The sequence below is a fragment of the Vanacampus margaritifer genome, chromosome 4 (genome assembly GCF_051991255.1).
Source record: "Vanacampus margaritifer isolate UIUO_Vmar chromosome 4, RoL_Vmar_1.0, whole genome shotgun sequence".
In the NCBI taxonomy this organism is placed as follows: domain Eukaryota; kingdom Metazoa; phylum Chordata; class Actinopteri; order Syngnathiformes; family Syngnathidae; genus Vanacampus; species Vanacampus margaritifer.
Window position 1 is genome coordinate 6,592,367 of NC_135435.1, and position 13,895 is coordinate 6,606,261.

The window sequence follows — 13,895 nt, forward strand, 5'->3', positions numbered from 1 at the left end:
AATCAAACTTTCCTGATCTCACCTGAGCATTACCGAAGGCCACGTTGGGACACAGACGACTAATGTCGGATTTGCAAGGATCATACAGCTCCGGTTCCAACCGGATATCCTCCGACTACAACAAGATATTTGTACATTTGAGCTTGAAATGCGGATTCAACGTGCAGAAATGATTTTTGATTGGCTATGGCAAACATCTCAACCATTTCCAGCTCCTCCACACGCAGCTGTTTCCGACATTTCAGGGAGACCCGCTGCTCTTTGCCCTCTTGCAGCGTGTCGTTCCTCACGGTGGTGCTGAGGCAGATCACCACGTCCACTCTGAATGACAGACGCAATCACATCAGATAAAACAATGCACATTGGCTACCATGAGTCAATTCAAGTCAGACTATATGAGTTTATAATAATAAGTAAAAATGCAATGTGACAAACATTGTACGTACTTCTTTTTGATGTTAGGACACAAGCGCAGCACATCTTCCTTGCAAGCCATCTTGAACTTATACGAGAAGCGGAAATCCTTCATCTGAATCTTTACAACAAGACAGGAAGACTTTGAGTTTGGGTATCGGTGGGTGGCAACGTTCTCACTCAGTATGACTGATTAGAACCCAAATAAAACAACTTATTTGGGAAAACAATGACAAACATTTTTCCCCCCTATTTTCCTCATGTTACAAACCAAACCAGTATCTGAATCAAAATAAATTTGTGATTTGAAATAATGTGCGGGTTTTGAAAAAAAAAGATGGAAATTCAAGCATTTAAAAAAAATACAATCAATAGATTAATCGATAACTGAAATAATCGCTAGTTGCAGCCCTACAATTCAGTATATGAAATGTTTATACAGCGCTAAATTTCATTTTGTTGATTTCAGGCCACTTTTCAAAAGAATCCAAACCACTAGTAAACCTTTATTAATTCCCAACTTGGAAAATTGCCAATGAGTAAGTTTTTAGCAACCACGATGATATTGTAAAAGGAACAAACCAGAATCCTTGGGAGTAGTCATAAATAGTAAATGGTACTTCATTTATACAGCGCTTTCCCACCATTTATCTACGCAGCATCAGGAGCAACTGAGGGTTCAGTATCTTGCTCAAGGATACTTAGACATAGTCACAATGGCTTGGGATCAAACACACAACCTCGTGGTTGCAAGTTGACCACTTTACCACTGAGTCATGCCGCCCCATAGTAATACTTGTAATTTATAGCGCCTTTAAAAGTACTTGTAGTAGCACATATAGTAGTAGCAGTACTTGTATGATTGCTGCAAGTACTACTACAAGTACTGCTACTACTATATGTACACTGAGTCATGCCACCCCGCAGTAGTACTTGTAACACCTGTAAAAGTACTTCTAGTAATAAATATAGTAGTAGCAATAATTGTATGATTGCTACAAGTACTACTAATACTACTGCAAGTACTGCTACTACTCTTACAAATCGTCGCTGTCGAAGATGAAGAAAAAAAAAGGACATTAGTGTTCTTCACAGGACAGCGATAAAATACTACTACAATCACTACAACTGCTACTATTGCTCCAAGTAGTTACTCCTTTTAGTTAGTGCACATTTTAGATCATAAAAGCTTACCAGCTGGAAGTGTGTGACACCAACTGAACACTTTTCATTCATCTCCTTTTGGTGTTTGTTTTGAACCAAACATTCCATAAGGTCACCGGTGTCGATTTGGTTGTCAGCCAAGTCCTAAACACAAAAACACACACAGTCTTCGGCTTATTGCCTTCTACTTGTTCTGTTCAAATTTTGGAAACGACCAAGTCTACCAAAGGTAGGTGTGTTTGTGTGTGTTGGCAGAAAGTGTGTTAGAAATTATCTCACGTGGCAGTGGGCCTGGATCATGGGCTCGCAAGCTCTGATGAGCAACGCGTCGATTTGGATATCCTGTGCGAGACAAAAATATGACAAAGAAACAACGTCGGGGTAAAACTGACGGTCTCCCTCCAACTCCTACTTAAGCGTTGACATTACTGACCTCTGACTCCAACTCTGTCAGGTTGCCTACAACATCCCTGCAGGCAGACACCAGGTCCTCTAGATGTTCTTGCAGACACTCCAGCTCCTGAGAAGCAAACACATACACATCTTGAAATTGCCAAACTACATAGGGCTGGACGATTAACCAAAATTTTATTGCAATTTATTCATTTATTTCTCAATCATTAAAACTTAATGATCGAAGAAAAAGGATTCATGTGCAGAACGCTGTGTCGCGTTTACAAATTCCCTACGTTGTAAAAGGACCCTGAATGCACCACGTAGCTTGTAGCTAGCCTGGAGGGAATTAGTGTGATTCTGCCGTCCATAAGCATACTTTAAGCTGCTTAATGACACTCCAGTTGGAGTTAACTGTAAAACTAAACACACAATAAGGAGAATTACGTACAGAAAAATCATGCTTCGTTCTTAACACATCGCGAGCCTAGCGCTAATGCTAATGCAAGAGAATGGAGGATCACATTCAAATACTAACAGGAAGTTAGTATCAACTTCGGGAGTAATAGTCTGGTCTGTAAGGGGGGCAATCGTGCAAATTGGGTCCAAAAGTATGAAAGCTGGTACACTGGTACTTTTTAATATGCTCTATCCAAATCTGTCAGGAAACAAAGCACATTTTCAATGGTGCCGCTATATTGGACGATTCAAAATGGGCACCCGTCAAAAACGGATTTCCTTCTTATTAGTCATTGAAAGGTTATAGATTTAAGCATAGATACACTCTCGGGGGGTTAACCACAAGGAATCTGAATCTGGTATTTATTTATTTATTTTGTGGTATTTCGTGATATATATATTTTTTACAGTAGTACTAATAGCCATATTTGAAAATCCAATATGACCAACAGTAAAAAAAATTAAATTATAGCGATAACAATGAAACATTATCATACACTTAGATTCAGTTCATACTTGAAGTATGTTTTCAGCAAAATCCGCATCATTCTTTTGAAACGATCTGGAGTAGAATATTTGTTTAAATCTACATAATACAATTTACTATTGTATTTTCCAATTAACCTATGTAATATACAATATATATTCTTAAAACAGTTTAGTTCCGTACTCGAAACAAACTTCAAAAGGTCAACCCTTAAACTTAAGCAAACTGTAGATATACATAGGCATTAAAAAGAAAAAAAAAGAAAAACAGAGATAGTGTGAACAAGAGTTCCCTTGCTCAGCATATTCATAGCTGAAAAACAAGAGCTTAGAACTATTATAACAATTACGAGCTAATCATTCATCAAAAAGGGTAATTTTCATGATACCATATGCTAAACCTAGTGCCTTGCCTATATGTATCTTCATTGTTGACACATCCCCCTTCACATTTGTAGAGGCCTGTGCAATGCACAACAGCCTTGCTGCATTAGCAGTTCCCTGTACATGACTTGACACAGCCACTCTGCAGGAGGATGGAACAGGCTTTGCTGCTGTCTTCAAGGGTTGTCCAGAAAGCCAACCATCTACCACCGTTGTCCTTGTGGCAGCCCCAGTCCTTGAAGTCAGAGATGTCCAAATGGACTGACATTGCCTGATTCCAAATGATGGCTTGCAATACTGCCCTACAAGGGCAGCCTGGGTTGGTGGCAAGGCCTCCAGAGTTTTCTTCTGGTAAAGTGCCGAAGCCTGGTTTCATTGACTAGGCTGCAGCCTTTGCTGTACATGACCACAACAAACCTCTCAAGGGTCGGCATGTGCTGAGACTGTAGGCTGAGCCGTTGTGGATCACTACTGAGGGCCACCACCAGTGTGTCTGTCAGTCCAGTGGTGTTCTACCAGGCTGACAAGCTGTCTTTTTGCCACATCCCAGGATGTGTGAGACTGTTCAATGCAGTCACAGGCTGTGATACAGAGCCATGCATCTTGATGGTCCTAACTGGGCAGACAGTGTGATACATATTTTTTCCAGTACCAAGGCACACCCACAGCTCAGGCCAAGTGATGCAAACCAATCAATCGCCAGAATGACCACATCCACTATCGACTGTGCGCACTACAGTCGCTCTGTAGTGCCTCCTGGAAATTTTGGGGGTTAAAAATTCCATGACACCAGTTTTGTTTTGTTTCTCTGCCTGCTATTTTGCTATGCAAAATGAGATACACTCCACCTTAATACAGCTCCAGCCAACATTCTGTGAAAAGTGTACTTGAGTCACCTTAACAATTAGCATGGCTTCTCCATCTGTCCTCGTCATGCCTTTAAGAGAACGATACTTGTCGGAAATGTAGCTTATTTGCAAACAATGAGACGACGATGGGGACTTAAGAGCGACTTCGCACCGTGTTTAGCCGCACTAGCTGCCAGCCAAAGCTTGATGTTGTGAATTTGGTGCAAATATATGTTTTGGCTTAAGAAAGGTTGGGAGCCACTGATTTAGAGCACATAATTCTGTAAGCAAAGGGAAAAGAAGAAGCCGAATAAACCCCACAAAGTAAGTTTATAGAATAAAAAAATCCTATGCTTGAATCTGCATCATCATCATCATCTTTGAACAGTCATTTGTCTGACCTGTCCAGTGTCCGTCTTCTCGCTGCACCACTTGCCGAGGTCCGTCATGCAGCGCTTCTGCAGCTCAGGGTCCAGTTTCACATCCAGCGCCCTCTGGTGGAGAATTCGCTGAACCTCCACTTTACAGTCCCGAGATAACTGAGCACACGCACACACACAGATGCACAATAAACGAATACCCAATGAAATATGGGACCAAACGGGAGCAAAATAAACACTATCATTAGAATGTCCAAGCAGCCTTAATATTATGACCATGATAAACATCTTGTTAAAATAAAATCACTCTTGACAGTGTCAATCCCAACTCACAACTATTACTTTTGCAAAGGCAAAATAATTTTTCTTATTAGTGGTATTGAATATCATTATACTGTGCGATTAATTATAATGTTTTGGCTGGGTGGTGTTTAATACCATAATGCCAACATGCCATCATATTGTGATTTTTTTCTTTGTATTGTAGATTATCAAATTTAAAAAATCCTGAAAAAAGTAGCACAGATAAAATTATTCATCATTTTAACCCTGATTCACCCTCATCAGTGCCAGCCATTACCTTAATCATTCGCACCTTTTACCAACATATTGATTGGCAGAGGTTGTTGACCACTTACCTGAATGTCAGTGTTGACCTATTATACAAAAACATGTCACAGTTTGGCATTTTTAATCCCCGAACAACTTGGAATTCATCCGATACAATATGAAAGTTTCTGGTGTCATGTCATACCCGACGGCCTTGCTCCTCGGTGCGGTAGGCATGGCGGTACAGGCACGAGAAGACGGCGCCTGGCGGCATCAACTCGTTGGTCTCATTCCAGCCGTGCGTGTGACAAAGTCGCGCAGCATCGCCTTGGCATTTCTTGTACAATATAGGGTCCAGTCTGGGAAAACAAATAAGAGGACACTATGCATATCATTACTACTCAATTTATCTTTGCAGAGTGGCATGAAAACAGACTATGTACAGTATATCACAAAAATGAGTACTCCCCTTACATTTATAGCAGATATTTAATTATGGGACACCACTGAAGAAATTACACTTTGAAACAATCAAAGTAGTCAGTCTACAGCCTATCTAGTGTAACAGTCAGGTAAATTTATTGCTCTGTCAAAATGAAACAAAATATAGCCATCAATAACTAAACCTTTGGCAACAAAAGTGAGTACACACTCCACTTAGTGAAAATGTCTGAATTGAGCAGTTAGTCATTTTTTCTCCTTAGTCAATACGTCTCATTGAGCCCCTCTTGGTGCCAGGGTATTTTTATGTTGTTGCTAATCTGTAGCCACAGTTTATCAAGATGTTCCCACAGATTAGTCATCTGTACCCATAGTTTACTAATCTGTACCCAATTCACTAATCTGTACCCACAGTTTAGTAATAAATTCCCACAGTTTAGTAATCTGTACCCACAGTTTAGTCATCTGTTCCCACAGTTTAGCAATCTGTACCCACAGTTTAGACATTTCATACTAAACTGTGGGTACAGATTAGCAAAAAATAAATAATTTTTTTCATACCCTGGCACCAGAGGGGCTCTGTACATTAAAGTTACAAGGTCTCAGGTGTGAATAGGGAGCAGGTGTGTTAAATCTGGTATTACAGTTTCACACTCGTCACTGAAAGTTCAGCATGGCACCTCATGGCAAAATAGTCTGAAGATCTGAAAATAAGAACTGTTGCTCAGAGGCTATAAAAAGATTGCCAAGGAAGCCTCTTCTGAAGATGATACACAAGAAAGCCTGCAAAGAATTTGCTGAAGACAAGCAGAGTAAGGACACGGATTACTGTGACCATATCCTGTGGTCTGATGAGACCCAGGTAAATTTATTTTGTTTAGATGGTGTCAAGCGTTTACGGCAGCAACCATCACGTGAGGAGTACAAAGACAAGTGTGGTGACCGCACAAAATATTGACATTTTTGGCATTTTCACTTAGGGGTGTACTCACTTTTGTTGCCAGGGGTTTAGCTATTAATGGCTGTAATTTTTAGTTATTTTGAGGGAACAGTAAATTTACACTGTACACTGACTACATTCCAATGTGTCAAAGTGTCTTCAGTGTTGACCCATGAAAATATATCATTAAATATCTGCAGAAATGTGAGGGGTGTATTCCCTGTATATGAAAACCCAATATGATGGGTAAAACTTCTACAATCCAAAGAACAGTGTCCATCTATAAAAAGATTGTCCACAGGAGTTAGTCACTCCACTTGGGAAATAAAAATAGAGCTATGAGAGGATGTCAGCACAATTAGCTTGTTGATAAATTCCTTTCAGTGAGCACACTCACTTCCAGTCCCTTGATATGAAATACTGGAGCTCCAACAGTCGATGTTCGCAGTCCTCCACCATCTTTTCTGTGTACAGATGCTCCATCAAGCAAGACAAGATCCTACACACACACACACACACACACACGGAGACACACACTTACTCTCTAAAAGGGAGTTGCTTCATAATCGGAATGATATGGCTTATCTTTCACATATTTTGTGTGCGCGCCCTCACATTGGGTCTCCATTGCGGATATGTTTGCAGGCTGTCTGGATGACAGACTCGCAGGCTTCATTGAGTGCTCGGTCGATCCTGTAGTCAGCGCCAGGGTCGGCAGACTGGATCAGTGTCTGAAGCTGCAGTGGAAGCACAGTTGATGGAAATTTTTGTAGGAGTGTGCCAAAAAAAAATTGATTCTCAAACGAATCGCGATTTTGATTTACTACGATTCAGAATTGATTTAAAATGTCCCAAAATCAATTTTATTGAAATTGTTTTAATTTGTACTGTCTTGCCCTTGTTCGTGTGTGCCTTTATTAGGAGCACTGTTCATGTTGTACACGATTTGGCCACATTAGACAGTAGAAGGAAAAAGGCACAATCAAATTAAGCCAATAAAAGTTGTTGTTTTTTTGCAGCGTAGGAAGAGCATATGCCGGTGAGTAATGTTAACATATTTCTCTTTATACATTACTGAAGTGTTTTTGTATGAATAGCCATTGTTTTTAGTTTTACGTAGGCTAGCCTTGCTTTCTTTATATGCATTTCACATTGCTCGGCAGAGAGCCAGCCGCCATTCTACGTCACTACGCACTGACTGCGTTGCGACGTAAATAACAACGGCGGGTTACGTCCAAATAAAGTTTCTACAAAATGTATTAAACTGGAAATGATTTGAGAAAAATGAATCTCACAATTATGTTAGTAACAAGTTAAACCAAATAAATAATGTAGCGCAAACTTGTCATTACAGTCGGTGTTCCTTTTAAAATTTAATAAATGTAAAAACAATACATTTTAATGTCGCCATTTGTCATTCTGTCTTGCAAACCAGACTGGAGTAGATCATGACGATTAGGGATGCACCGAAAAATTTAAATTTTTTGTCCGAAAATGAAAAATGCTTGGCCGAAAACCGAAACGTGGAAAAAATATATGCCAATTTTTACTATCATTGCATTCATTATAATTAATTAAAATTATATTAATATAAAAATATTTATTTAGCACTGGCATTTCAACAAAACACAATATAAATTGAAATGTGCCCACAATGTGTTGGTTAATGGTACATTAAACACCAAACGAGACAAACACTTAAAATCCGCACATTCACATATTCACCAATGTTTAAAAATAAATAAATGCATTTCTTCGCACCAGCCAATCGTTTTCGGGAACGGACTGCAAAGTCACACACACAGCGTCCTGTAAAGGTCTATCGCCACCCAGAGATAGCGGTGTTTCCGTGTTTAAAACTGTTGATAGCAATAGTGCTAGCATTAGCTAACGTATTTAGCACGGCCACCGGGATGCCGGTGAAAAAGTGGAAGCGTTCGAGGGGCTCATAAAAAAAAGGGAAGGCGCTGCAGGAGAAAGAATTGCTCACCTGTACTGCAGTACACGGCAATTCTGTCTTTTTTCGACCCGCTTAAAATGTTGTACACCAAGCGACGCCCCTCTCCTCCAGTGTGCGCAATGACCCCGCTGATGCGACCGACCGGTACAAACTCAAACGGTGGAAAGCCAGCGAGAAGTGAAGAGGACACTCACCCCCGCATTCGCTGTTTAATTCAAACAGACGCTTGCTTGCAGCGCTTTTTTTGCCTGCGTCGCCACAACATCCTATTTCGGCCATATTCTTTCATCTTAAATTTTATTTCGGCCGAATGCCAAAAAAAAAAAAAAATAATAATTTTCGGCAGAATATTTTTAGTGGCCAAATATTCGGTGCATCACTATTGACGATTCTTTACACATCTATAGATTGAAGCAGAAATCATAGTCAAGTCATTTTGAATCAAAAATTGATTCTGAATCAAATCGCAGACCCAAAAATCTAAATCGAATCGAATTGTGATACAGTCCAAAAAAAATTAAAGGCAACAGCTGGGGAAAAAACACTGCAGATTTCAAAAAGTGAAGTGCAAATAAATAAGGTTGTTTTTGTACTAGCAAAGTACAACGTAACCTGACCGCAAAGCAACTAGCAAAAGCTCCGGTATTCTTTTGTATTACTTACAGCACTCTGGCAAACACCATCAACTGAGGCGCTACGGTCGCCGCGGCCGATCCTCATCAGGCAATGCAGAGTGCGGCCTTTGCGGTGAAGGCCAGAGCAGTGAGTCTCAATCTCTGCCCGGCAGTGCAGCACGATCTCGGGACTGAGAGAGAAGTCCTCCATCAGCATCCGCCGATAATCCAGCATTTCACCCTGACACTCGCCGGTGATCGGGCGACCTGCACAGTACACAACAAAACAAAAACGAGAAATATGACTTCAAGTTGAGAACCTTGAACGTCAACATTATGCCTCATTTCATTAATGCAACACTTTTGGTGGTGATATGAGCCTCTTTAGCTGCTAATGTTAGTCCATGTGACACTATCAGTATATTAATAGGGACAGCGTGTGTCCTGTCCATCAGAATATACAACTGGGAAAGCTAGATGGAAATGGTATATAGGCTGCACTTGTCACAGCCATAACAAATCTCAGAATTATCAAATGTTATCTGTCATTGGATGGATGGAAGCTAATTTAAAGATGAGGATGCAAGTTGAAGCCACATTAAGACGTCACCTCGGTGCACAGCGGCCTCCAGACACAGGAGCAGGTACGAGAGACGGGCTTCGCGGGCCCGCGGCAGGTTGGTGTCCAGGCTGCAGCGGTGCTTCCTCAGGTCCAGTTTACAGGCTTTGGCCAGAGAGTAACTGACCCTGTAGTCCTGAGAGATCAGCTTCTGCCGTGTCGTCAGAGCGTCTCTGCACTAGAAGAAAGGAGAAAAGCCAACATTTGTCTGTGAATTATAATCCAGAAACACAAGGTGGATCAGTAAACAAGCAACAAATGGCAAGGTGGATGCACCTTTTCTGACATGGCCTCTTCGAATTTGTGGTTGAACAGGCACTTGTAGACTTTTCCCTCTCCTGCCTGAGTCTAGAGAATGAAAATGGGATCAGAAAGGATTAAAAAAAAAAAAAAAGACCACACCTGTTTTCCTTAACAAAACAACAGTTTTGAAGACATTTTTGATTGATTTAAGAAGTTTTGCCATATTAACACGGCGTATAATGCATTCAAGTGTGCAGTATTTCCTTCTTCCATTCATTTTCTATACCACTCCTCCTTAAAGTTGCAAGTGAACTGCTGCCTACCTAGCTGACAAAACAGCCTTTCACAGTCACCTATGGACAATTTAGAATGTTCAATTAACCTCAAGTGCATGTGGCCCAAACAGATTCAAACCAAGAACCTTTCAAATGTGTGATAAATGGGCTGAGCTGTTACATCCCTAAAATGGAAGTCAACCCCCAAATTTTCTTTACAATATGTTATATGCAGCACTCTGGTCTACACATCATATCTTGCTTAAATTAACACTAAATGCTTCTTGATCCTTAAATTCATATTTTTATAATTCTGCTGATGAAACTTTGACTTACAGCTAGATTAATGAAACCTTTGTCATGGCCTGAGGGAGAGCGCAGCGTTTGTGTGTGTGTATACAATAAAGAAGGCAAGATCACAACCACTGTCTGCTGTTAACATACTTGAGAAACGTTACAGTGTTGTATAAAGAAAAAATAGAAAATAGCCACTGGAAACAATGTAATTCAGTCCAACTGCGGGCCAGGGAACATTGAGATTTCATGATATGTGCTTGTCATCACGGGAAAACAATACAGCTTTTGTCCATATGGTGCCGCCATAATCAACGAAAACTGAATCCTGATAAGCATTGCTTTAATACAGCATTTGTGGAATATGAATGAAGCAGCAAAATCCACCCATTTTTTATTAATCTCAGGGGGCTGCCATTTTGCCACTTGCTGTCAACTGAAAATGACATCACGTCTCAGCTTTCAAACGCCACATAACGGGACTCCGAAAACAGGTGATCTGTGATTGCAGGTATGGCCCAGGGCATAGGCGAACTAGCCGGTCGCCTAGGATGGCATCTAGTGGAGTAGTGCCAAATTGCAGGACAAAAAAAAAAAAAGATAAATCATTTTCCGCCTGAGGTTTTCTAAAATAAAATGATCGTGCTATTATTTTTTGAATTGCGTTGTTTTATTGTGCTATTATAATATAGTTGATACTTTTATTTTGAAAGATACAGGAAAAGAAGTAGGAACTGACTTAAAGAACTGACTTAAGTAACTGACATATTGCCATGCCATTAGTAGCGCCGTCTTCCAAGTGCAGAGAAGACGTGTGCGCGCCACAGGAAATCAGAGAAAACTGAAGTTTACAACTAACTCAGTGAACGATTCTTCAGCACCTGGCTGAGAAGGGAACGAGGTTCGTATTGGAGCAATGTTTCATTGTTTAACTAATGTTGCCAATGTCATGTTCTTTGTGTAATTTACTGCATAGTAAAACGTTACTGTTTTCATCCACTGGAGTGTGCTAATGCTCCTTGGTAAAAATTCAGCAATGCTATTGCTCAAAATTCTGTTTTATTGACTAAGAATCTGTATTTCTGTATGGTTTATTTTTGTTTTAAGGTATTTATAAAGGCAACAGGCAAGGTTAAAATGTTTATTTACAACAAAATTGTACTCAAGAGATTGTCAAGGCTATAAAAGGTAATCATTTAAGGCAATTCATTTATAGTAAATGGTAGGGTGACAAAATGTGTCCCCTTTTGGGAGGACAGACCATTTTCTTACGTCCTGTTGGGGCGTCCGGAGGTTTTATAAATTCATGCAAATGTCCGGTTGGCACTGCGTGACTAATAGGAGGTGAAGTACACTGTGTAACTGCGACTGGTACCACAATTTCAAGGCCGGGGCAAGTATCTTCTTTTTTTGGAAACTGGAATATGGTCACCCTAGTATATGGCTTAAATACGGTAAAAGGATACACAAAACATACCGTTTGAGTTATTCATGGCAATTTTTGTTTATTTGTATTGTAGCTATTTACAACTTATCCAATATAAAATTATTCACAGAACATACATTACTCAATATATGATGAAGAAAATGGGACTCTCAGACTCCGACATTTGTCTACAATGATTACAAAACACTACAGACACTTATGTTCATGCTTTATGGTTATGTACTCCGGTTATGTATTTCTGGACTAAAGTCTTAGGAAAACTTTCCGCTATTTTGGACTGTAGGATACCTTTATCTCCAAACTTGTGTTTGCTAGGTGACCTAACAACAACTGACTTACCACATAAACAATTTCAATCTACACTTGTAGCCCTTACTATCGCTAAAAAAACAATTCTTGTTAACTGGAAAAATAAACAAACACTGAATATCGACCAATGGTCTAACCTCCTCATAAATCACATTTTAATGGAAAAAATATCTGCCTCAAATAAAAACCAAATATCAAAATTTATAGAAACATGGTCTACGTATATAGAATTTTTTAACCTAATTCCGGTTACTTAATTCTGTCTGTTAGCGATAGCCACTACATCGTGATAACTTACATTGATGTTTCTGCATTTGGCAATTTATTATTATATTATATTATTAGTATGGGATTTTTTTTAATGGGCTTTAGGTGAACTGATGAATACACACACGCTCGCACGCACGCACGCACACACACACACACACACACGCACGCACATACACATACTCACCCACATACAAAAAAATATATATATATATGTGTGTATATGTATATACTGTATATATGTACAGTATATATATTTAAAAAAAAAACATTTATTAAATTTTTTTAATTTATTTGTTTGTTTTTTTAAAAAAAAGGAGAGCAATGATGATGTCAAATCGAATGAACAATACTGAGCTCTCCTGAGAAGAAAAAAAAAAATGTATTGTAGCTATTACAATGTGTTCACACAAAGGTAGGTTTAATAAAAGTTGTGAACCATCAGTTGGAGAGACCACCTTTATTTCAACCGAGGAGCCTACAAAATGTTATAGCGCATAAATATTTCATTTATTTAACATTATTACATGACATTATTTATATATGTTATATTATACCGCATATATATTTTATATAATAATTATTTTTTTTATAACTTCTAGTCCTAATAAATATGAGATCATGACCTGGCATCCTGAATCTGACCTCCTGCTGCTGTTTACAGTGAAAGGGGTAGGGGTCGCGCATCATCTCAGAGTGTTAGCGCTATTGATAGATGGATGGCTCGCTTATGTTGTTGTCTATACAACAAAAACCTTTACAATGAAAAGGTCCAAAGCCCTCAGGTACTGCATTAAGAAAACGGCGAAAGGAGGAGGAGCAAAAACGGGCCCAGGGTAGAGGCATGTATGTCAGTCAGAATTGTCTATAAAAATAAACATAAAAATAGCGTTAATTTTCGTCAAAAGTTTCCCGTCAATTGTTGACAAAATGGGCGTCCGTCATTGACCTCATTATTTTTATATGTATCTTACGCAAATATATTGTACATGGTTTGAAAACATTTTGTAATTAATAATGGCAGCACAAATCGCACTAAACAGTTGTATTGCACTGTACTTATGCTATTTATTTGTATTACTTGTAGTTGTCTGGGGGCTGCTTCAATCTACACTTTCGCCTAGGGCACCAAATCACATAGGGCCGGCCCTGTGTGATTGGTCGTTACTTGAGTCCTGAGCAACTGTGGTGCCATTTTTAGTCGACAGCAAGTGGCGAAATAGCTGTCACCTGAGATGGATAAAAATGGGTGGATTTTGCTGCTTAATTCATTTTCCACAAGTGCAATATTAATCAGAATGCCACACACATATAGACTAGTGGGCTGCATAAAACATATTGTTGTACAGAATATTTTTGGGTTGACTTCCTCTTTAAAAAAAAAAAAAATTGAGAAATGCTACAACAGA

At 39.4% G+C, this 13,895-nt stretch overlaps 1 protein-coding gene across 2 annotated transcripts in view; it reads right to left on the reverse strand.

Moving 5' to 3' along the window:
- LOC144050112 (Golgi apparatus protein 1-like) overlaps positions 1-13,895 on the reverse strand; it is a 44,493-nt gene that overhangs the window by 15,766 nt on the left and 14,832 nt on the right. Inside the window, exons 6-19 of one of the 2 annotated variants that reach the window (XM_077563086.1) lie at positions 9,928-9,999; positions 9,643-9,829; positions 9,082-9,299; positions 7,074-7,195; positions 6,856-6,957; positions 5,283-5,436; positions 5,167-5,184; positions 4,550-4,687; positions 2,012-2,098; positions 1,858-1,920; positions 1,609-1,722; positions 447-535; positions 204-321; positions 23-115 (exon numbers count right to left, since the gene is read on the reverse strand). In XM_077563086.1, the coding sequence (XP_077419212.1) occupies positions 23-115; positions 204-321; positions 447-535; positions 1,609-1,722; positions 1,858-1,920; positions 2,012-2,098; positions 4,550-4,687; positions 5,167-5,184; positions 5,283-5,436; positions 6,856-6,957; positions 7,074-7,195; positions 9,082-9,299; positions 9,643-9,829; positions 9,928-9,999 (1,575 nt within the window). The remainder of the gene's footprint in view (positions 1-22; positions 116-203; positions 322-446; positions 536-1,608; positions 1,723-1,857; positions 1,921-2,011; positions 2,099-4,549; positions 4,688-5,166; positions 5,185-5,282; positions 5,437-6,855; positions 6,958-7,073; positions 7,196-9,081; positions 9,300-9,642; positions 9,830-9,927; positions 10,000-13,895) is intronic. The other variant, XM_077563087.1, reaches the window with a different exon arrangement.